Source organism: Gopherus evgoodei, chromosome 14 (genome assembly GCF_007399415.2).
Source record: "Gopherus evgoodei ecotype Sinaloan lineage chromosome 14, rGopEvg1_v1.p, whole genome shotgun sequence".
Lineage (NCBI taxonomy): Eukaryota > Metazoa > Chordata > Testudines > Testudinidae > Gopherus > Gopherus evgoodei.
In genome coordinates, this window is record NC_044335.1 from 17,123,069 (window position 1) to 17,145,940 (window position 22,872).

At 38.9% G+C, this 22,872-nt stretch overlaps 1 protein-coding gene across 2 annotated transcripts in view; it reads right to left on the reverse strand.

The window, feature by feature from the left end:
• Positions 1-1,243: 1,243 nt before the first annotated feature.
• SLC9A8 (solute carrier family 9 member A8) overlaps positions 1,244-22,872 on the reverse strand; it is a 49,309-nt gene continuing 27,680 nt past the window's right edge. For both annotated transcript variants that reach the window (XM_030533637.1, XM_030533638.1), the window contains 10 exons: positions 22,187-22,221; positions 20,220-20,363; positions 18,655-18,793; positions 15,812-15,917; positions 13,617-13,733; positions 12,133-12,215; positions 10,420-10,531; positions 9,741-9,961; positions 7,774-7,920; positions 1,244-6,432 (listed from right to left, as the gene is read on the reverse strand). In XM_030533637.1, coding sequence (XP_030389497.1) covers positions 6,325-6,432; positions 7,774-7,920; positions 9,741-9,961; positions 10,420-10,531; positions 12,133-12,215; positions 13,617-13,733; positions 15,812-15,917; positions 18,655-18,793; positions 20,220-20,363; positions 22,187-22,221 — 1,212 coding nt within the window. In that variant the 3' untranslated portion in view covers positions 1,244-6,324. The remainder of the gene's footprint in view (positions 6,433-7,773; positions 7,921-9,740; positions 9,962-10,419; positions 10,532-12,132; positions 12,216-13,616; positions 13,734-15,811; positions 15,918-18,654; positions 18,794-20,219; positions 20,364-22,186; positions 22,222-22,872) is intronic.

Consider the following 22,872-nt stretch of genomic DNA (forward strand, 5'->3'; position numbering starts at 1 on the left):
CGAGTTTCCATTTATTCTAAAGGGCTTCAGAACTTCCTGTCAGGGTAGTTAAACACTGGAATAAATTACCTAGGGAGGTTGTGGAATCTCCGTCACACGAGATTTGTAAGAGCAGTTTAGACAAACACTTGTCAGGGATAATTGGTCCTGCCTTGAGTACAGGGGACTGGATTAGAAGACCTCTTGAGGTCTCTTCTAGTCCTATGATTCTATGCGTACTCCAATAGAAGAATATCTCAATTTCCATTAAACTAGAAAGTAAATTCTTAAATGTGATAAGCTACTCATTTCAAAGCCAGGGCTGTACAGTTATAGCCTCATTTATGTGGCTACACGGTGCAGCACGAACCCTGATACAGCAGTGCTATTCCACATCTACTACCTTAAATCATTGCAGCCTTTCAAGATCTATTTTAAAAAAAAACACAGTCCAGATACATTTTGTGGGCTATTTAATACCCAGGTGTGCACAAGTGCATGGAAAGACGGTATAGTGGAACCCCTAAAATTTGTACAAGATTCTCTAGAAATAGATACATAACAGAACGGAACCAAATGCCACCTTGCATTTATTGGTAATATATTACACAATGGGTGAAGAGAGTGTAGGATCATGCTTCAGTTTTGAGCATCTCTTGGTGAGCATATAACTGTACATTTTTCATAAACACTAGCTGCTCAGCACAGATAAAACAGGCAGCCTGTGATTCCAATCCAGTAAAAGTTATTTATCTGTAGGTTTCATTCAGCTCAAACTAGTATATTGCTTTACCAAGCACTACAGAGGCTAGGGTTGGCAGGGATTGCGAAAGTATTTGTATGCCCAGGTTTCCTTCTGTGTTTATGCTTTACAGAAAAGCTCCAACTACAAAATCTCAGATTAGTGCAAATAACCTTCCTTTGCCATCTTCCTCCCTACTCCCATTTGAGTTTCAAGACTAACCGTTTCCTCACTTTCCTCAGTTGTCCACCCTGTCCATTACTGATCTCTGTGAGCTTAACTTCTACTAAAAACTGTTAAAAAGAAGCAACAAGGACAGCCTCACCTCCAAGAAAGCTTACTAACAGTGTGCTTTGCTCATCTTCAAAGAAATTCTACAGCTAAAATAGTGCAACTCATGCTAGCCATTTCCTTTAGCAGTTCGAGTGGAAGCTCTGAGCAATGGGAAATGTTTGACACTGAAATACAGCCAAGCCAAAATGTTCATCCTGCCTTTTTAAATAAAATGCATGGCAGTGATACAAAGTAAATTGTTGTTCATTCGAGTTGGAACTCTGACAATCCCTTCATCTCCAAGGTAATGGAGACACCAAATCTACCCAGAAATTTTATATTATTTTACAGGCTTTTGCACTGATATTTCCCAATACTGCACAGCCACCTAGTCCCTTCCAACTATAATTCAAGATGTTGCTATTGATCTTCCCAGCCCGACAATGACCTACTATGATGACAAGAGCTGTAGAACTGCTGGGAGAGATTATAAAAGTTGATACTTTCTGCTGGTCTCTTGCTAATGCTGCCTGGATCAGAATGTCTAGCGCCTGGTGGCAGGGTGCTGTTAGTGGACAGCTGTTTTGCTCTGGAATCTGCTTTCTATAGTGATCACATTCAATGGAGTTATGCCACTGTAACTGACAGGAAAATCTGGCCATAGGTTGACATGGGATTTTGCAAGGGGCTGGACAGGGGATATCACTGTCAACAGTTTAGGATTTTTCGTAAAAGCTGTATGTTTTTGTGTCTTTGGTATGGTGAAGAGGGGGCTTTTTACAGCAGTGGCAGTCTCAATGTCTTCATGTTGCTAGAAAAAAATTTCTGGAGGTACATGGAGGAGAAGCAAATCCTAGCTTTTGGCTCAAACTCTTCTGCTGGTGCTACAGAATCCTTTATCTATGGGCCACGAAACAGGCTGTTCAGAGAGACACGCCCAATTGTAAAGAAGAGCTGTTAGCTGAGAATTGTCAGCCTGCTTGTGTCAACTTGGCAAGAATGATACTCCCTACGTTCAGACACCTGCCCTCATGTACCACCCTTTTAGCAAACACGTTTATAACACTGACATTATTCCAAGACCTATTGTGATAGGAGGACTCAGACTAAATTGGATTGAGCACTAGAAGCAGTCAGGAGTAAAGTCAGCAAGTGGCACAAGAACTGACTGGACAAACTCACACGTGGATGCTTGGAGAAAGCGAGCAAACACTGGATTTGAGGCAGATCTTAATAGTGCTCTCAAAAGGTGAGAGGACGTTCTCTTAATCATTGTACCTTGACAGTCTCCATTTAAACATGATTTCTGCTCCCTTTTCAAATGAAAGCTACTCAAAGTTGAGATTCCAGCCGAAGGATGGGGTTGCAGTTGTGGTATCAGACTGGGAATTGGATTCAATTCACTACTCTGCCACAGCCACTGCGTGGCACCCTGTGCAAGCCACTGATTGCTCTATAATTCAGTTCAACTCCGTGAAAAGGGAGTAATAATATAGGCCTTCCTCACACAAGTGTTGTAAAGTTAAATCCATTCTTGTTTGAGCTGCCCACAGTAGAGTGATCAATGCCACAGAAAAGCCAACACATTTATAAATGAACCTACAAATCAGTCATCACCATAAAGTGTCAGAACTGAATGGTTCTTCCCTGCCTTGTCTTGTATTCAGGGAAAAACTCAGTTGCTGCAAGTAGCAAGACTAAAATGTGATGTTCAGAATGGTTCACACAAAGCCTGCCTCAGTGTCTCTGAAGCTCTCAAATATTACCTGAAGTGGCACCTCAGTTCCATAGTCCTGCAAATGTACAAAGAGCTGGGCAGTGGTAGGTCATGGCTCACAAACAGGTCTCAGAAACTATTACAATCCTAAAGGCACAAATTAAGTAAAAACAGAATAAGCTAATGAAACTGAGGCACACAAAGGCTAACTGGCTTGCCTGAGAGTTACACAGTGATTCTGCAGCAAAGCTAGACTAGAACCCAGGAGTCCTGACTCCCCAGTGATTTGCCTTAACCACAAACCCATCCTTTCCTCTCATATGTAAGTCTTTGATAGATCCATTAAATAGGATCTCTTTGTTAAAGCTTTTGCACAGATGCTTTTTACATTTAAATAAAGTAAATATGCCTTGAAATTAGGAGTTTCAGGTGCTTTCGTTAATTTAGAAACTATCACTTCATTGCATCCATTTAATGTGTCTTAAATTATTTGCAGCAAATGTTTCCTCACTTAGATTTAACTGTATTTTCAAAAATTACCAGCAGAGGGCAGGAAATGACCAATTTATCATGATGAAATCTAACTTCCGCAGAAGACTGATACCTTGGCATAGAATTTCATTCATTTGATAGATTGCCTCATCTTTCAGTGAAGTAACTAGCTAACTGAGAACAGTGGCTCTGATCTTTGGCTGTTTTATGTTGCAGCATCATTACAAAAGTGGCTCTAAACCCAACCTAAGAGCCATAGGGCAATCAGGGGACTCTCCAGTGGTGCAAGAGGCAACACAGCACCTCATGTGCCACCCCTTCTCTCCATAGCTAACCTGTGGAATGTCTACAGAACAAGAGGTATGGCCAAGACTTCCCTGCACCTTGGCAGTCCCTTGGGGCTCTTGGCAGCCAGCGTATCTTAAAGCTGCCTTCCGGGTGCTCTAAGTTATGTCTGGCACAAAGGGAGCACAGAGTGACTTAAAACTACCTTTGCAGCTCTCCTGCTCCATCTGGAGGTGCACGGTGCACTACACAGCCATAGCCAAGAATTGGTACCATTGTGTTCTACACGAAACAATTCTTAGGAATAGGTAAATCAGGACAACAGCTGCTATTTGTTACCAGAAAGCTGAAATCACTGACATTTCAATGATACAAAAATATCTCCAAGAACTGACAATTAACCTCAATTATTTAGTTACCATAGTGCACCAAAACAACAGGAACAGCTGCCTAACACTCAACCCATTGTTTGAACGGGGAAAGCTGGGTCTCACCAGTCTTTTTTTTATTTTAAAACACAATTTCTACCATTCTCCTGTAAGCCAAGAGCATATGAATCTGGCAAACAGATCCTCATATACTCAGCAACCTCAAAAGGTTCCTAGCCCCTACGGCTTAAACTATTCTTTGTGAGCAAGTGTGACATCCCATAAAAAACCATACAAATGGGCGCTTAACTCTGGACGGGCACCTGAGGAAATAGCTGTATTATAAAGTGGAATTTACATTTTTCTCACTCTCTCTCACGCACACCTCTTATAGTACTGCAGCTAGGGTTTTCACATCCTAAAAAAATGTTTTCAAGCATATACCCCTAACTCTGGACTAGTTAGAAAGATCTAATGTTAAAGTTTCCTTCAGTCTGGTTACCATGATTAGTTACAGATCTGTTCTCCTCCCAAACAACAAGCAAGATGCGATTCTTCAGTACTCAACACTGGAAACAATCTGAGTTCATTCCCCTTCATGCTCACATCACATAGCACATTCAAGTTCTATAAAGCATGAAGCCAAATTCTGTTCACGTACAAGGGTAAGAAATAAAGTGCATTTATCATGGCTGATTAGCACAGAGAGGTTACTTGATTTGTTACCCTGCAAAAAGTGTTCTTTCGTAGTGAGATTAATTAGTTTTCAAGTGAAAATGCAGAAGCGAGTCTGAAATTAAAGTGAGGAGGGCTGGACTATACGATCAACCTTTTAATGGCAGCATCACGCAAATCACACATTGTGCTCTCATGAATGAGGGAGACATTCTCTAATAGTTCTGCTTCTGCATGGGGCATAGTGTGAGGAGGCCCACATATTCAGTAATGCTCTGCTTCAAAGCTAAATTAATCAGATATCAATGTCTAACTTTAGCATGTCAAATTTACAGCTGTTGGAAAGCTGCCAGCATCAAGTGCTGCCACTAGACTTGTTTCAAAGTGGGTATGTAGAAAAGGGAACCAAAAAACTCTAATCCACTTCCCTATTCACCTTAATCTGTATTGATTTAGGGGATGCAGTAACCACTAACGGTGGCTCGAAAGTACAGATGCTCACCAGAGAGATTAGCTAGAAACTGCTGCGCTTTTTTTTTTCTTAAACATCAGGACTAGCTTCCAAACACACACACACACACACACACACACACACACACACGAAAAACTAGTAAGTCAATCCATATTTACGATTTTGAGCAGTTGTGCTTTTGGAATACATTCCTGAAGTGTCCTTTATTTGTCCAAAAAAACACAACAGATCCATGATTGAAAATGCTCAGTAAAGTGTTTTGTTTTGTTTTTTTAAAGCATGTGCAAATGACCAACTAGGCAAAAAAAATTTGTATTTACTATAGCTGAAACTCAGTAAGTGTGCACCATGAAAACCTATGTGGAAAAGCTTGCTATTAGTGCCTCTAGAATTTAAAAACCTCCCTACACTCCTAATGGGTGTTAGGGACATTTCATGAATTTAGGCAAAGCAAAAATATCTGCTTCCTGAGATTCAAAACTTGTAGTGCCAGCTAGGAGCACCCTTTTTATTATAATTTTTGTTAAAAAAGTGTAACCATTTATAAGTTTCAGGAGTGAGTGTGGTGGGGGGATAAGTAATAAAAAATCTATGGATTTCAAATCCAGTTCTATGTTTTTTCCTTAAAACACACTTTAAACAGTGGCAAGTACCGTGGATTAAGTCATTTCAACATTAAAATAACAAAAGCAATGGCAGACACACTGAGTATTTAAAAGGATCTGGTGCTTTATGTCCATGCACAATATCTGCTTCCTGTCTGGGGGCTCACTATGCATTCTGGATCCATAATATGCAAATTACAGTTTTGTTCCAGACAAAGATTCAATTATTCTTATTGGCAAAAATTCACAGTATAAACCATCATGACTCCCCAAGACATGAATGAGTATTAAAGTATACAATAAAGTGCAACTCATTCTGTTTTGTGGAGCCGTATTACGGAACCTGAACTGTAACATGAATTTACAGCTTACATCAGAGTGGAAGACACTCTTCTTCAAGGTTATTTCAATGCAGTTTTGCATGGGCTGAGTGAAACTTACAAGTGCTGAGATATTCAGAATTAAAAGTACGGCTCTATCCTCAGCCCACATACTGCTTTTGTGTTATTGTAAGGGGGTCCTGCAGCGACTGGTCTTATCAAGTACAGTGTATCTGGTTCTGTGAAACTTAAGTACAGCAGCACATGGTGGGACCTGCAGTGGGAAGTCTTCATTCTTAATACCCGGGGCTTTTGTACAGTCAGAATCTTTTGTTACTTAAATCTAGTTTTTGGTGCTCTATGATAAACCCGTTACAGTCCTCCTCCTCTAGGCTGCTATAGCAGCTCTTGTTCATCATCTTCAGACCCTGAGGGTCCTTGTCGCACCTCTTCATACCATTTGTTGGTGAGGCTTTTCATCTGTATGCGTCCATGATGTAGGTCCTAAGGCAAAAGGAAATCAAAATTGCTGTTTAGATACAGCACTGTGTGAGTGAGAGTGACGATTTACTGTATCTTCATTATATACCCTTCATTTCCATCGCTTCTGTCCCTAAGCAGAGACACAATTATGCTCACAGTGGAAAATAAACATCAACGTACAATCTGTCAGTGGTTATTTTCAGCAACGATTATTTCTGATGACAGATTTTTTTTTCCCCTGTGTTCTCCAGAGGCCCACAGAGCTGAGCTGTCAGCAGTAATGTTTTCTGGGTGGCCTGGCTCCAAATCGCCTTTCTTTGTATGTGCGTCAAGTTGAAGCAGAATGCTTGTAGTCAGTTTCAGTGGCTCATCCTATCTTCTGAGGCCTTGGATGCTGCTCTGTTCTCCAAGCAGCCCATATTCTGGCTCCCTGGCACATGTGGACTCTAGCTCTGGTTTCCCAATCCACCTGCCTGGTTCTATGGAACAGTGCAGGGAGCATGCACTGGAATCTAATTAATTTTCTCTTGCAGGAAAAGGCACCAGAGCAAGAAGTAGCTTGAAAGCAGGTTTTACCTGGGCCCAGAGATAAAACAAAACATGCCTAGTGCAGCAAAACGGTGAATTCCACAACAAAAAATGCTAAATTTCACAGCATGTTGGGAAAATGCCCAATCTGTGGCTGCAGAATCCCAGAGTCTACGGGGCTCTGAATGAGAAGAGTAGAGCAGTTCACACCTCTCAGTCATAATTTGTAGAGAGCCTGAAGCAGAGGCATCAGATTGCTTTCAAGTCACAGTTTCTCTTTACAAGAAGGAGGAGAAACTTTTTAAGTGAGAGTTGCAATTCCAGTGCACAACTCTGTGACAAGGGGTGAATTCTACAGCAAATTCCACAGCTGCAATATATACAGGGCCCTGGGTATAACCAGTACTGCACCTGCTCGTGCCATAGGGTTTTTAAAAAGCATGCATGCGTGGGGGCACCATTTTACACTAACATTTTAGCTTTGCCAGGTCTGATGCTTCCATTTTTAGGCACAAACGTCTACTAAGCCTAGGTTTAGTAACCAAACTGTTGATATAGGGATCTTAGTCTGTAACATTAAAGAGAAATTTAATAAAAGCTCACACTTCTGTACATTTATTACAAACTTTGGAAGCCATGAAAAGTGTTAACTGAAATCAAATTAGCATTTTACAAGCCAGTCAACTCTCTATAAACAAGTAAGACGGGTTACCTCACTATGCCCAGCTCGAAAGTTGCAAGCCTATATCACAAACCCTTAGTTGCCTTTGAATGGAATTCCACAAAATGCTATGCCAACACTCACCACAGAATAACAAAACAAGCAAAACCCACCTCCTGTGTGAGCCGTCTTGTGAAGAATGGATTCAAATACCTGGCATCAAGCCACATAAAGCCTTTGAGATCCTGGCGCTTTATGTAGTGGGCTTCATACTCTTCTTCTGTGAGTTCTGATAAATGTTCAGATTCAATGGTATTACCCTACAAAGATCAGACATATTGGAACAACCGTATAAATCTGATCACTGCACCTTTTGCTTTTGTTTTGAACTTGTTATTTTAAACAACTTTCACCTGATAGAGGTGCCAGTGGCCTCCCTCAGCAACATGGGACTCACCATGTACTAGCTATTGTCAATATGTATAGGACTTCGTCCATCCTGAACCTTGCCTGTGTTTCCATGGGGGTTACTTTATTTTGTGCTGATCTATTTGTAATTAGATTGGGTTATAGTCATTATTTTAGATCCCTAAATTTTGAATAGAGTTACTCACGTAAATGTTGGTCTAGTAATGCTTTTACAATATTTTAAAATGACAAGGTTTTATCCTTTAGTGTATTTTCATAAGAATGGCCACACTGGGTCAGACCAATGGTCCATCTAACTCAGTATTCTGTCTTCTGACAGTGGCAAGTGCTAGATACTTCACAGGGAATGACCAGAAAAGGGCAACTGTAGAGTGATTCATCCCCCTGTTGTCCAGTTTCAGCTTCTGGCAGTCAGAGGTTTAAGGACACAGAGTATGGGGCTGCAACTCTTGCCATCTTGGCTAATAGCCATTGATGAACCAATCCTCCATGAACTTATCTAATTCTTTTTTATATTATATTTTGGCCTTCACAACATAACTTGGTAACAAGTTCCACAGGTTGACTGTGCATTGTTTGAAGTTCATCCTTAAGTTTTTTTGTTTTTAAAACAGCTGCCTATTAATGTAATTGGGTGATCCCTGACTCCTGTGTTATGTGAAGGGGTAAATATTCACTTTCTTCACACCACTCATGATCTTACAGACCTTTATTGTATTTCCCTTTAGTCATCTCTTTTCCAAGTTAAACAGTCCCAGACTTTTTAATCTCTCTTCAGATAGAAGCAGTTTCATATCCCTAAGCATTTTTGCTGCCCGTCTGCGTACCTTTTCCAGTTCTAATACATCTTTTTTGAGATGGCTGACCAGAACTGCATATAGTATTCAAGGTGTGGACATATCATGGACTTACATAGTGACATTATGATATTTTCTCTCTTATCTATTCCTATAACAGTGACCTAAAAGAGCTGTGTGTGGCTCGAAAGCTTCTCTCTCTCACCCACAGAAGTTGGTCCAATAAAAGATATTACCTTACCCACCTTCTCTCTAATATTTTGGGACTGACATGGCTAGAATTACTAGAACCCTTTGTCACTTTTCGCAGTCAGCTTTGGACTTAACTATCTTGACCACAAGTTGAAAACCAATGATAAAAGAGAATCCCCAAAACCAGGGGGTTCCCAAATTTGGTTCGTGACTTGTTCAGGGTAGCCCCCGGCGGGCCACAAGACGCTTTGTTTACCTGAGCGTCTGCAGGTATGGCTGCTCGCAGCTCTCAGCGGCTGTAGTTCGCTGTTCCCGAGCAATGGGAGCTGCGGGAAGTGGCGTGGGCTGGGCCACCACTTCCCATAGCTCCCATTGGTCAGGAATGGCAAACCGCGGCCACTGGGAGCTGCAAACGGCCATACCTGCAGATGCTCAGGTACACAAAGCATCTTGCGGCCCACCAGGGGCTTAACCTGAACAAGCCACGAACTAAGTTTGGGAACCCCTGCCCTAAACAAATCCTCCCTTAAAGGATGTCTCTGTCTGAACTGTGTGCCCCTCCACACTGTCTTAGCCCTTAATTTAAAAACTCCTTTCTTTGCTTTCATCTCTTTTTCCAACAGAAAGGACCATTGTATATTTATTATACATTGATCTTTTTTGAAAATTAAAGAAAAGTATCAATGATCACTCTTAAAAAAATCAGAATAAAAGGCACAAACCATCTTTTCAGTCTTGCTGAGGTTAATATCCTTCTTGTTCCTTCTTCGCGCTTTAGAATCCTCAATATCAATCAGTCTGATAAGGGGCATGGTTCCTCCACCCAACAATAAAATTGTGAACAACACAATAATGATAGTTGTGGTCCCAATGAGCTGCCGCTTTTCTATTGGCTCCAAGCCCAAATGGAGGCTCAGGGCATATGGAATTGCCCCACGTAAACCTGATCAGAGAGGATTATAAACCAAGAATAAAAACTACATCAACAGCAAGATTTGCCCTCTGCATACTTATAAATGAACATGGTGTTCAACCTACTGGAAGTCTCTTCTTCTAAACCTATTTCATGTTTTAAGGCTTCTAGGTTCTTATGCTGTGCCCATCCCCTCGCATTTGATTGCCTATCTGAATTTCTAAACAAATCAGATCTCTACAGCTTTTGAATGCAAATCTGTCAAGCTATTAGCTCCCTAAGATCAGGCTATTTTAAAGGCAGTCTTTGTACACTGGACTCTTTACTGCCTAGCTCACCTGCATAGGGAAAACACAGCATTGCGGCTGCATGTGGATTTGAGGACACAAATGCCCATTTAGCGTTTGCTCCATAGACAGAGGCACAATATCATGCAGAGCAGCACCTACTATGATACACTACTTTGTAAACTCCAAGCTTAGACTTACCACTAAACCACATGATGAACATCATTTTGGGGGTGATTTTATGATCGCGAAAGAAGTTGAGCAGGTAAGAGAGAGGAAAAATATTCACTGCTCTGCCAAACAGAACAAGCACCTGTTAACAGCAACAAATTAGATAATGAGTTAAAGGCTATTTAATGCATTACATCCATTCCCTATAGAGCAGTATAAATTGTAACCAGTTTGTGAATAGTCAAGGGAATGTATTACTCTCCTCATAACTAGTTATACTGGTAATCCAACTTGAAGCAATTGCTCTGCATAGGTCAATGTGGAGTTTACATTTTCAAACACCAAGTCACTGGAACTAAATCTCATTACAGAGAGACTATAGGAATAATTGAAAAAGTTACCAGATGCTGTTTTACAAATGACAAGGTGACAAGTGAATTGAAAGCCAAGAGTGCATTCCAAAAAACCCAGGGATTCATCTGAGTGCAGGCTGAGCGCCTCTGATAGCCCCCCAAAAGCAGTCCAGCTCCTTTAATCATCTGTGGAGCAGCTGAAAGACAAGCAGAAATTTCTCCTGCCTCCCCATAGGCCAGTACCTCAGAGAAATAAGTGGAAAGCCAAACAGCTGGTTATAATTCAGTCCCTCAGCACTTCCCAGGTATCATTGTAAAAGAACATACCCAATATATGCAATAGAATTATGAGAACTGAGGCTTATTTTCTTCTACAGAATGAATGTCAACAAATATAAAGGAAAATTCCACTTAGTAAGGTGGAGTTCTTGGTAATGCTGCTCATGAAAGACCACCACAACAAACAGGCCTTGACAAGATAAATATCCTTGAGCTAGAACGTGTGGGAGTTCCTAGAGCTGTGCCGTTTTTCTGCATGGCAACCAGCCATAACTACTGCCTTTGCCTTTGGGCTGTGAAGGCAGTCTTCAACAAGAATGAAATGCCACTCTGCTTGTGAGAAGAGGTAGTTAAATGTAATACACTGAGAGCAGCCTCTCAGCTCCCACAGATGAGACCAACACCTAAACGTCTCTCATGGCAGAATAAGGGCACTTCTGAAGTATACACTCAAATGTGGCAGGATCTGGTGCTACCCTCTGCGCCAGCCCCACTGTGAATTAATATTTTGTTCTTTTCCCTCTGTGAAAGGGGAGCATGTTATGGATTTGTGATCTGGTATTATGATAATAGTAACAGGCACTGATAACATGACAACAGTGTGAGGCATAATCTAAAGTATCATTTATACCAAACTCTTCTTTTACTTTGTAATTAAAATCTGTAAAAAATTCAGGAACTTAAAATGTTACATAGAGAAGAAGTGCTTCCCTCACAGTCTTTACATCCTTTGGGACTTCTGAAAAGACGCTATTTTCATAAATCTGACTGAAAGACTCAAGCAGGGATTCTTCAGGTCTTTTCAAATAATCTCATACACACAAGCTGCACTAGCTACACTAGAATTCCTTAAAATATGCTCTGAGATATCCACGCCAAAGTCATGTGGACAATCAGAAGAAATAGTTCATTTCAATTCACTGCTGGGGATTTCGCATGCATGATGTAAAATACATAAATAGCCTGAGAATATTTTATGAAAAGATAAATATAGGAGGTTTTGTAAAAACAACTCTTGAGCCCTATAGACCATGAAAAATACTGTAATGTATTTTTTTAAACAAATATTGTAAAAGGTTTTAAAAACTCTCAGATGAAAGTAAATACTTACTATGCACCAGATGACAAAGGACATTTCAAACTTGTGAGGAAAACTAAAAATGGACAGACCAAGAAATGCAAAAACACAGGTTTCTGAAAAAGAGAGATCAAACTTAGTTATTCAAATAAAACTATGCTGGTCAATAAAAGCTGGTATCTAAAACCTTTCCTACTCCTTTAATAGGCTATTACATACATTATATATATGCGCACACACACTCCCTGCTGCTTTGACTCAGGCCAGATTTAAAATAGACATATCTACCATAATGTAAGGGCCAGATTCTGCCACCCTTATTCTCACTGAGCAGCACCTTACTCCATGAGTAGTCTGATTTCAGGAGTAAATACTAATCAGCGTGAAGAAGGCTAGCAGAATTTTACCCTAAATTACTGAAAAATGTCTTCACTGGTATGCTTGCCTGCTTGAAGATTTTGGGCCTGTTTCAAAGCCCATCAAAGTTAATGAGAAGATGCCCATTACCCTAGTGAACTTTTTTAGATCAGGCCCTATATAAAAATGAGTATCTCATGGAACTTTCAAACATTCTGAGTCAAACATTTTATTATAAAGTTACATGCATAAATATTTAAATCTTACTAAATTACAGCACTTCTTAATGCTTTGTATGATAAATTAAAATACTGCATTGTACAAGCAAATATATTGTCCTAACAACACCTGAAAGTTATTTTTACAAATGTCTCCAATAGTGGCATTAACAATTACTAAGGCATTTTCATAATGTTACTTTAATTTCTGAAGCACAAAGCCAATATGCTATTTAGAACATTCAATGTGTTTTAAAATTATTAGATTTTGGATTATATGATTACTGCATTTTCAGCTGATCTAGTCCTAGCAAAGTGGGCTCTTTTTTAGGAAGAAAGACAGAGACACTAAGTGCTATTCCTCTTGCACAAGGTATGGTATCATGCAGGTGCCCTGAAACATAAGTTTATATTGTGATGCACAATCTTCTCCCTTTCTTCCTTACAAGTTTAGCCAACAGGAAGAAAAGGAAAGGCTACCAATTGCGTTGCTCCGGACAGTTTGAATGGAGATACCTATTAATCTTTGCCAATGTCTGAAACACTATTATTTTTTCAATTAGCTTCTTTATATCCAAAACCATTTTAAAAATAGGGACCTGTTCAAGTCTCCGTCAACTGAAACTAGGCCAGAGGGGGAAAGGATGCAAGAAAATCTATTTGGTTCTCAATTCTGTGTCAAGTCTTAGCTAGAGCTTGGAATGAAGGATGTGGGAGGGAGAAGATTTACTGTATAGCTTACCCAAAATGTCAGTAAAGGTAACTTTAGACTATGTGGCAGCCTTCATAGTAGTAAGTGTGTTGGTAGAGACATGTAGTACTGATATACGACTGGCTTGAGGATCACTCAACCTTCCCTCCTGACCCTAACAGAATCTTCCTTTCATACAAAACAAATACTAATCTAATGGATATTAGGCTTAAGCTAAAGGCAGTACCTACCACACATGAAAGCAACGGCTCTCAGTGTCTGTTGCATCAGGATCTGTGTAACTGGGGAAAGGTTATGGTGTGTGTAGTGAGACATCACAATGCCAGAGAACAGGATTGCCATGATACCTGTGGATACAGTGCAACTGTCAAACAGCAGAATAATATTTAGCATTTATATGGAACTTTACAAACAATTAATCCTCACAACACCATCACAAGGTAGGATTATCCCATTTTAAAGTTGGGAAAGCTGAGGAAGGGGGTGTCTATTCTAGGGGAAATTTTCCCATCATTGCTAACACTGGTTCAGCTCCATAGTCATGGGAACATTGGGAGCTCCAATGTAGATGGACTGCTGGCTGCTGTTGAAATGTAATTCACCAAAATAAGCTTGCACAGGTGTATTCAAGGGCAGGATCTGGAACTCCATGTCTAGTTTAAAGAATAAACACTTGTTCTTTCAGGTTTTCTTATCAGGATGTCCGTGAGGTGTGTAATACGCTGAACCCAAACCATGTTTTTCTGCTTTTAATTTCCCTGGCAAACAGCAAAGATAGGCAAGACCAAAAGGGAAAAATTCAAATCTATGGGGCAAAGAAATTGTATCATTTAATTATCCAAGAAAAGTTTGTCTCCCCGCTCTACACACTGCTCACTCTCAATCTGAGACTGGGGGGAATTTTATCATTGGTAGAGAGAGATGGCACAATCCTTAAGGCCCATGATGGAGCCAGGGCAAAGCTGCTGTGCAAGGTGGGCCCAGGCACTCCCAGAACAATGCAGAGGGGGCCTCTAACCCAGACATTTTAGCACGGAAGGTAGCAGTGGCAGAGAGCTAAGGGAGAGGACATTGGGTTTACAGTTATAAAGATCCAGTGGCCCTAACACCATATGCAAGTGGCAGGGTGAGCCAGCCATTGATATTCCACCCCATGGGCTGGATCAGCAGCTTAGAAAGTGGGGTAGTATGGTGCAGTCCTGCACCCTAGCTTTAAGTTGGGGGAAGATTACTTTACTCCATTTCCCATCCAGTCCCTGGGCTATATGTTTTACTTTCTCTGAGCACTCAAGAAGCAATAAGAAAGCATTATGTGCAGGGTTCAGTTGTTCATGAAGAGCTGAACATTTTAAAAAAGGCTTTAAAAGTTTCAAAAGCAACCCGAGGGTTTTGTTCCGGAGAAAGAGTGAATCCAAGATGGTGGCTGTGATTTTTGCAGTTCTGTGGAAACACATTACATTACTCACTTGTGAAGTTACTATGCTGTCACCTGTAAGGAATCTGTGGATTAAGTAAGCACAAGGCACAGCATGTTCCTCAAGAGGAAATCAACTGCAGTGAAGATTACGGAAAGGACTAAATGGCATTTGGGAATAATGATAAACTTACCTGAGGGTTATAACACAATGCCCTGTTTAGTGAAAAACAAAGAAAGTTTGAAAAGCTAACAGTATTTGACTACAGCTACATGCCCAAACAGGAGTGGCCCTGATGAACCGGAATGAAAGGAAAAGAACAAGTATCTGAAGTGTACTCAAAAGAATCCTCTGTTTGGAATGCAGAGATGACTTTTGTAGTTATAGAACATGACCAAGGCTATTCAGAGTTTCTACTCTTCTGATAAATCATTTCTGGAAGTAGTCTGAACAAATAAGGGAGTTTGTTGTTACAATGTGTTACGTACTTAAAAAAGAAGTGAAGAACTTTCTAATGTCAGCAATTAAGAAGTCATATTTGTAAACATTCTCTGCCATATACAATAATTAATGACTAATTTACAGTATTTTACTATGATTTTTATATTACTATGCAATACATACCAGAAATAAAAAGGTTCATGTTTTGAAATGTTTATGTAACATGCTCAGTATTTTAGCACAGCTTGTTTACAGGGCAAAGCCTATTTTCACAGCAACACCAAACACTTTAACACATTAAACCACTAGGTCAGGTTTCAAAACAGTTTACATTTCCATTTGTATGCCTTAGTAACATGACTGTATGCACAGAGTAATTGTGCATGCAAATATGCAGAATGAGTCATTTGAAACTACAGTATTAATATTAGTATCAGTGGGTCTCTCTCACACATTGGAATACTGGGGGAAGAGAACAGAATACAAGAAACTGAAAAACCTGTACAACCAGATTGCTAACTTTTTACAATTCAATAACTAATTTTTCACATATTCATTTTGCTGCTTACCTGAGAGTGAGATGCCTTCTGCAAGTCCATAAGGAAGATAAGCAAAGATAATCATCATCCCAAACTCCAGGGATGGTGTTTTCCTTAAATCAATGTGCTTTAGTACGTACATATCAAACCATTAAGGAAAAAGAAAGAAAAGAAATCCACAGAAAAATTCTAATCTATTCCATACAGGTTCACCATTCACCACATTTCATAAATTTGTTTCATGAATAGCTAATATTAAGCCTGTAAAAAGTCCTGTGGATTGATTAATCATTTCTGGGATGCGAGGGTTTGAAGTGAAATTAAAGTTGGTGAAAGCTGTTAGACAGAAAGCCCTAGAGACTGAAGGCCACTGTTTTTTGAAAGAGTACATAAAATATGGACAGTACCATGCCAACATGTTTAAACCTGGATCTGGAAGCAACACTTTTGTATGCACATTAACTTGTTGACCCCTCCACTTAGACTGGCAGAAATTTCCAATCCTGATGTGTATTCCTGTTCCTTTAGAACTGAACTGAGACCACCACATTTATTGCAGAGAAGTCACAGAACAGTCTTCAAACAATAATGTCTTTCTATCAATATGGGATGGGTTAGAAGCTGGGACTCAGAACTAAAATGACCCACATATTTTCTCTCATTTCTACTTTCGACAGAAATAAAATCCTCCTTTGTCCTTGCTTAGACATTTATGAAAATGTGAGCTGACCTCTGATTGCACCTGAATTTGTTCTAGAAAGATTTACTAGGAGTGAAATCCTTGCTCCATTCAAATCAATGACACAGCTTCCACTGGTTTCAGTGTAGCAGCCGTGTTAGTCTGTATCTGCAAAAAGAACAGGAGTACTTGTGGCACCTTACAGACTAACAAATTTATTTGAGCATAAGCTTTCGTGGACTACAGCCCACTTCATCAGATGCATAGAATGGAACATATAGTAAGAAGATATATATACATACAGAGAACATGAAAAGGTGGAAGTAGCCATACTAACTGTAAGAGGCTAATTAATTAAGATGAGCTATTATCAGCAGGAGAAAAAAAACTTTTGTAGTGATAATCAAGATGGCCCATTTTAGACAGCTGACGAGAAGGTGTGAGGACTGACTTCAATGAAGCCAGGATTCCACCCAGGCCTAGATTGCTTTTCAAGCAGCTGTAATGCAGTTATTTCTCACTTAGCATCAAAGATTGGAAAAAATTAAAGGCAAAATGATTCTTTACTGTGAAAAGTGCGAAGTTTAATTAAGTTAGAACCAAACCTGGACCCCACTCTCACCCCCACATCTCAGCTGTCCAAGCTGTGAGCTGGGCTTCTCACGGGAAGAAGAAAGCAGAGGAGAATCAGAGCTGTTCCATAGCTGGTGTTGTAGCCTCAGGGCTACAGCAGCACCCAAAGCAAGTGAATTCCCAACTCAGGAGGAGATTTAATCAGTGGCTCAGCATACACTACCTGTGAACCAGTGTAATCTACGAGTTCAGATTCACTGTAGCAGACCTCTACTACCTGTATGAGTCCTTCCCTGCTCCATTTCATGCAGTGGAAATGCAACATGGTTGCAGAGGAGGGGAGCAAGATTTCACCTTATATGTTTAGTAGGGCAAACATGCTCTATATGTCATCAGTTGTATATTCAGCTAGACTTTGAGTTAGTTCCAAATGGACATGATTGATCAGCAATAACATCTCCATCAACATGTTCATGCACTTGATGAATCATGCTCTTGTCTCACTTTCAAAATAGTCCACATTCATCTTTGTTCGAATTCAGAAGACATCTGTGACATGGAAGTTCAGGTTCCTCCAGGCTAATGAACAGGCAAGTTTCAATCATATCTATCTGCCGGCAACTATTATAAATTTTCTTTGCTTCACAGAAATATTTTGCTCTAACTAATATTTTCAGGCTCAAACAATAAAATATCAGAGCAGTTAAACTGCTTTTCTGTTTGGCCTTTTTCAGTTAGATATTAAATGAAAAACAGCTGCATCAGGAAAATGTCAGTCTCTCTCTTTTGCTGAGATGTTTTGAATTAATCAAAAGTGCATGGAACAGTTCTAATGAACAAAGATAGCAAATGTGCCCATGTTTAAACAAACACTCTGGTCCTCTCATTTACAAAACAAAGTACTTGACAATATGGCAGGTTAAACAAATAACTGTAGCATAAGGCTAGCACAAAAAATATGAAACAGGTTTCTATTTTAAACATTGAAGCAAGCTTTCAAAAGCAACAAAGGTGTCTAGTTTAAACAAACATCCTTCCTTATCTTAGGGGAGAAGCTCTCGGGTTGTTTAGCAACCAATTCAAGCTGGTGTAGAAAGCCACAGATAAAATTCAGTATATAAACCCAAACTGAGCTGTATCCGTATTCAGTTAGCTGAATATGACATGTAAGGCTGGAAGATTTCATGGTCTGACTTTAAAATTTCTTTGGGATAAATATTTTTCTTATTTTTTAAAAATTAATTTACCATTTTTACATGTGAAAACCAGGACGTATGCTATTAAAATGGATCAATGTTGAAAACAGAATATTATGAATTTAGAAAACAACTAGCAAATTTATAACACTCTATTTACATATAATCTAAAATAGTATGCAATAATTTAGACCTTAATTATATTAATCTAAGCATACAAAGCTTTTATGTAAGGTTTAAAAATAGGAACATTAGCACTAATATTATAAACAAAATAAGCGAGAGAAAATATGCCCACAAAAAGACCTTATATAAAAATCATCCCTCTAAGGAACGTTACAGAATGACTGGATGAAAATCATTGTTAGAACAGTAGACTTCACCAATTTATGCATGTGCATCACATTACCCCAATAAAAGGATATTAATGAAGAAATAAGGCCAGTAAGAGTGCCAAGTGCTGCAGAGCCAAAGAACATCTTCAGAAAGTAATCCAGTGCCTGGAGAAAGGTTTGCCATCCACTTACATCTGACATATTTTCTCTTGTCAAACCTTCTGCTGTGCTGGGAATGATTTAAAAAAAGAAAAAAACATTAGCAACCAACAGTTATGAAGACTTGATCTGAAAAAGCCAAATGTCTTTAGAAAAAAATTCAAGCAATCTACAGTTCTCTGTCGCTACTGCTTTTAAAAAGGCTTTTACTGTGATATAACAAGAGCAATGTCAGAAGATATTAAATCAAGTGTTGTTATAAACCCTAAAGGGAAACCTAATTCCATTAAAAATCTGGAAACCTAACATTGCTCTTGCGAAATCTTCTCACAATGGCATAAATAGGCTACACTGATGCCCAGTACAGCAACAGAGGTTCCATACTTTTAGTAGGGAAAAGAAAATGCATTTTTCAATGGTAAAAACTCAAGGTTGGAGAAGGAATAAAAAGACAAAAATCATATGATCCTTATGTGGGAGAGTAAACAAACAAACAGAAAGTCCCATCCCCATGTGGATGAAAGAGGCTGCAGGTTCACTGAAGAAGGGCAAAAGAAGTAATTTAGGGGAGAGGCTGGGAGGAAAGGGGAAAGCTCTTTGGATCCCATGGAATATGAAACTGCTACAGCATGAGACAATATGGAAAGAAAGAGCCCAATTGTGTTAGAGCTCGCAGACCCCATGATCTTACTGAAAAGTACCTATGATAGATAGTGGTTAAAGTACATTTCTTCCCTGAAAATGGCTATGTAAATATAACACCTTTTTACTCAGGAGATCTGCTGTCCCTATGTATTCTTAGTGATATCTACTGACTTCAATGAAAACAATAAAATTGGGGAACATTTTACTCTTGTCAGCCCTGCAGAACCAACATAGCTAAGAGAGTGAACTGGATTCTCTTCTGGCTCATGTACTGTCAATAGAATTCTTAACTTAATTCCCTTTGCAGGGCCATCAGTGCAACCCCACTGGCTTGCAGTCAGGATTCCATAAGCCAATGCCCAGGAGTCAAAGAGAAGCAATGAAAGAAGAATTTGACTAGCAAAATCTTTCTAAATAAGACAGAAAGAACAACGCTTGCTTTTCAGATCCCAGGACTGGAGTGAAGAAGAAAAAAAATTAACATGTAAACTGAGCAAATCTGATCTGGAATCAATGAAATACAACTGAAATAGAGCTCAACCAAGTCACCTTATAGGGTAATTTTTCAGAGTAGAGCTGCACTTTAAGGATATGAGATCGACAAGCTAATGTGATTACTATTATAATATTAGAATAGAAGCAGAATGACAATACTTACTTCCCCTGTTATAACATCTGGATACATAGGCAAGCAACACAACAATATGAGATGAAAAACATGTATTTTCTGCCAATACAGTTTTTGTTAAGAATCAGGAGTTTTGTAAGTCTAAAAGGGGATCTGTAACAAAATTAATTATGTCCATCTACAAGGGAGTGTTACAGTATAGTACAAATTCAAATGCACTTACTTTGTCAGGACAATAGAGACTGCATCATTCAGAATACTTTCTCCAAAAACCAACATGTTAAGCACAGGATCTACGTTAAGGGCATTGAAGATGGCAATAGTAGCCACTGGGTCCACAGCAGATATTAATGAGCCAAATGCAAAACTGCAAGAATAAATAAAATCCAAAAAAGAAAACATGCCAGTATAAATGTACAGCATATCTGATAATACTGACCAGCGAAAAAGCATGGAAAATACCAGTGGATTTTCTAGGGAACAGTATAGGTATAGTTTGCAGAAAGTTGTATCTTCCCATTAAGGAGCACTTGACTAGCAATATTTAAAACAAAAAGAAAGAGAATTTTTTGTCTCTTTTTGGAAGAAAGGATCATCTGTTGAATAAAGCAAAACTTGTTAATAGACCATGAATTCATGGGGATCTTGTGTACTCTGAGTTTTCCACCAACCCTGATAACTCAGGCTGACTTATGGAGGTCCACGTTGCGAAGAAGTAGGAGCAATATGCCTCCCCAGACTTTCAGAAATAAGTAAAAATGTCCCACTAAAAGCAAGCAAGGGAAACTGTATACCTTTGCGAAAACAGATTTTCAATGTGTATCAATCCAAACCACCAAATCAGATATGTACAATGATACAAAGTGATCAGACTGTACAGAATCCCATTAACAATGTAAAACCTGCCCTAGACAGTTATTTGAAAAATTGACTGTGGTCACACTTGTATCTACTGTCATGCCATTGAAGTTACTGACATTGAAAGAGGCTTTATCAACTAGGTGATACCTAGTTTTCTTTCACAGTTAGAATATTTTACATTTCAGATTTTACATACACTGTCAGACTTTTTATTTTATTTTTTTAAATGTAGGTTTCCTTATATCAGTTTGTTGGGTTTTAGTTGTGCAAACATAGTGGGGAACTTAATTATTTTGTCAGAAAAAACCCTGATATAGGAACTGTCTTTTACATACTTACTCGTAGACTAGGGGACTAATAGAAAAGACTGAGTGAGACCAAAACAAGGAGCTGGTTTAGCCATGCTATCAGTTGCTACTGACAATACTCCTGCTATGTAGCACAAAAGGGAAACATTTAAAAAAAGATGCTAAAGCTTCCTTAGATCTTATACTAAAAGGTAGAGACCACAAAATCAAGAGCTGTCAGCTGTGCAAAGCCAGATGCTAGAGCCAGTAAGGAAGACATTTGCAGTTCATGCATACTTTTTCTTGTCATGTTTCCTGGTTCTGACTAAGCCAACAGAGTTGTGGACTTCAACATAAATCTTCTGTGCTTGTGTACATGGTAAAAGACAAACCAAAACAAAAACCCAAAAGAGTAAATGCAAGTTCTCCATCCAGTTACATTGGATTTATACTAGTGTAACCAAGAGCAGAAATCTGACCTTCTGTGCAGTTTGGTGGGGTTTCTAGAAAACTATGTTGAGCCTTTACCACCCAAGTGCTCTGAAAAGCCTATGGTATTAATTCTCACAAGTTCATTCCTTGTTTAAGGAGAAGCTCTGAGTAAGGAAGCCAGACTGCTTTATATTAAATAATATAATATATTTAATATATAATAAAATAATATATTTTAATTATGTCAGGTTATCAAATGCACATCACAATTTACACATTTTAATTTTGAAGTCTGGGGAAAAAGAATTTGCAAGGAAAAAATACTGTGAAAATATTTTTGTGCCCAGCTGTTCATTATTGCGTTTCCACTGCTCCACTTACTCTGATCAGATAATGCTATTGATTAGTAAGTCTTAATATACTTCATTAGAAAAAAGGCATTACAAGAATTTAAAATGTTAAATCTGATTAATGATTTTACAAGTGATATTAAATCTAAGCGATCCAGAACACAATCAGAACACCTGGGCAAGTACTGTTCATCACATCTATTGCAGTATTTTGGAGAATGCCTCTTGGAAGATACTAGGCAATTTTACCAAAAACTTACCTGTCTGTCATGTTCAGTTTATAAATTACCTCAGCCTAAAAGGACAGGTCAAAAAAAAATGATAATTAGCTGTGTAAAGATTTTTCATTTTATTATTTTTACAACATATACATAATTTCATAAGAAGCTCTGTTTCAAACTTCACTTTAATCCTGATGTACAGGTGTGCATCATACAGCAAAATTATGATAAAAATGTCATCAGAAATTATTAATACCTAAGAAGTGCTTTATGGACTGTATATTCTAACTAGAACTCACAGGACATCAGTGAGGTAAGGAATTATTGTTAGCCCCACTGTAGAGTTAAGGAAATAAGAGATAGGAGAAAGATTACATGAATTTGCCCAAGCTATACCATGAGTCAGCGTCAGAACTAAGATTAGAACTCACAGAGGTGCCTTACTCTCGGTCCTATGATCACTTCTTTAGTTTAGCCCATGATGCATTTCTGAAAAAGCAATTAATTTTGATTCTCCTGTTTAATGCACTTTTCCATCTTGATCCACCTTTTGTGCACCTCAGTTGCATGACTTCAGGAGCTAACTAAGAAATTACACAAGCCGATAGACCTTCCCCTGCTTTTTGTAACGTAATGTGTGGGATACATGCTAATGTAAAGCTTATCATCAGTTCCTGTTTTATATAATCTTTACCATTGACTATTGACCCTTCTTTGAAAAAATG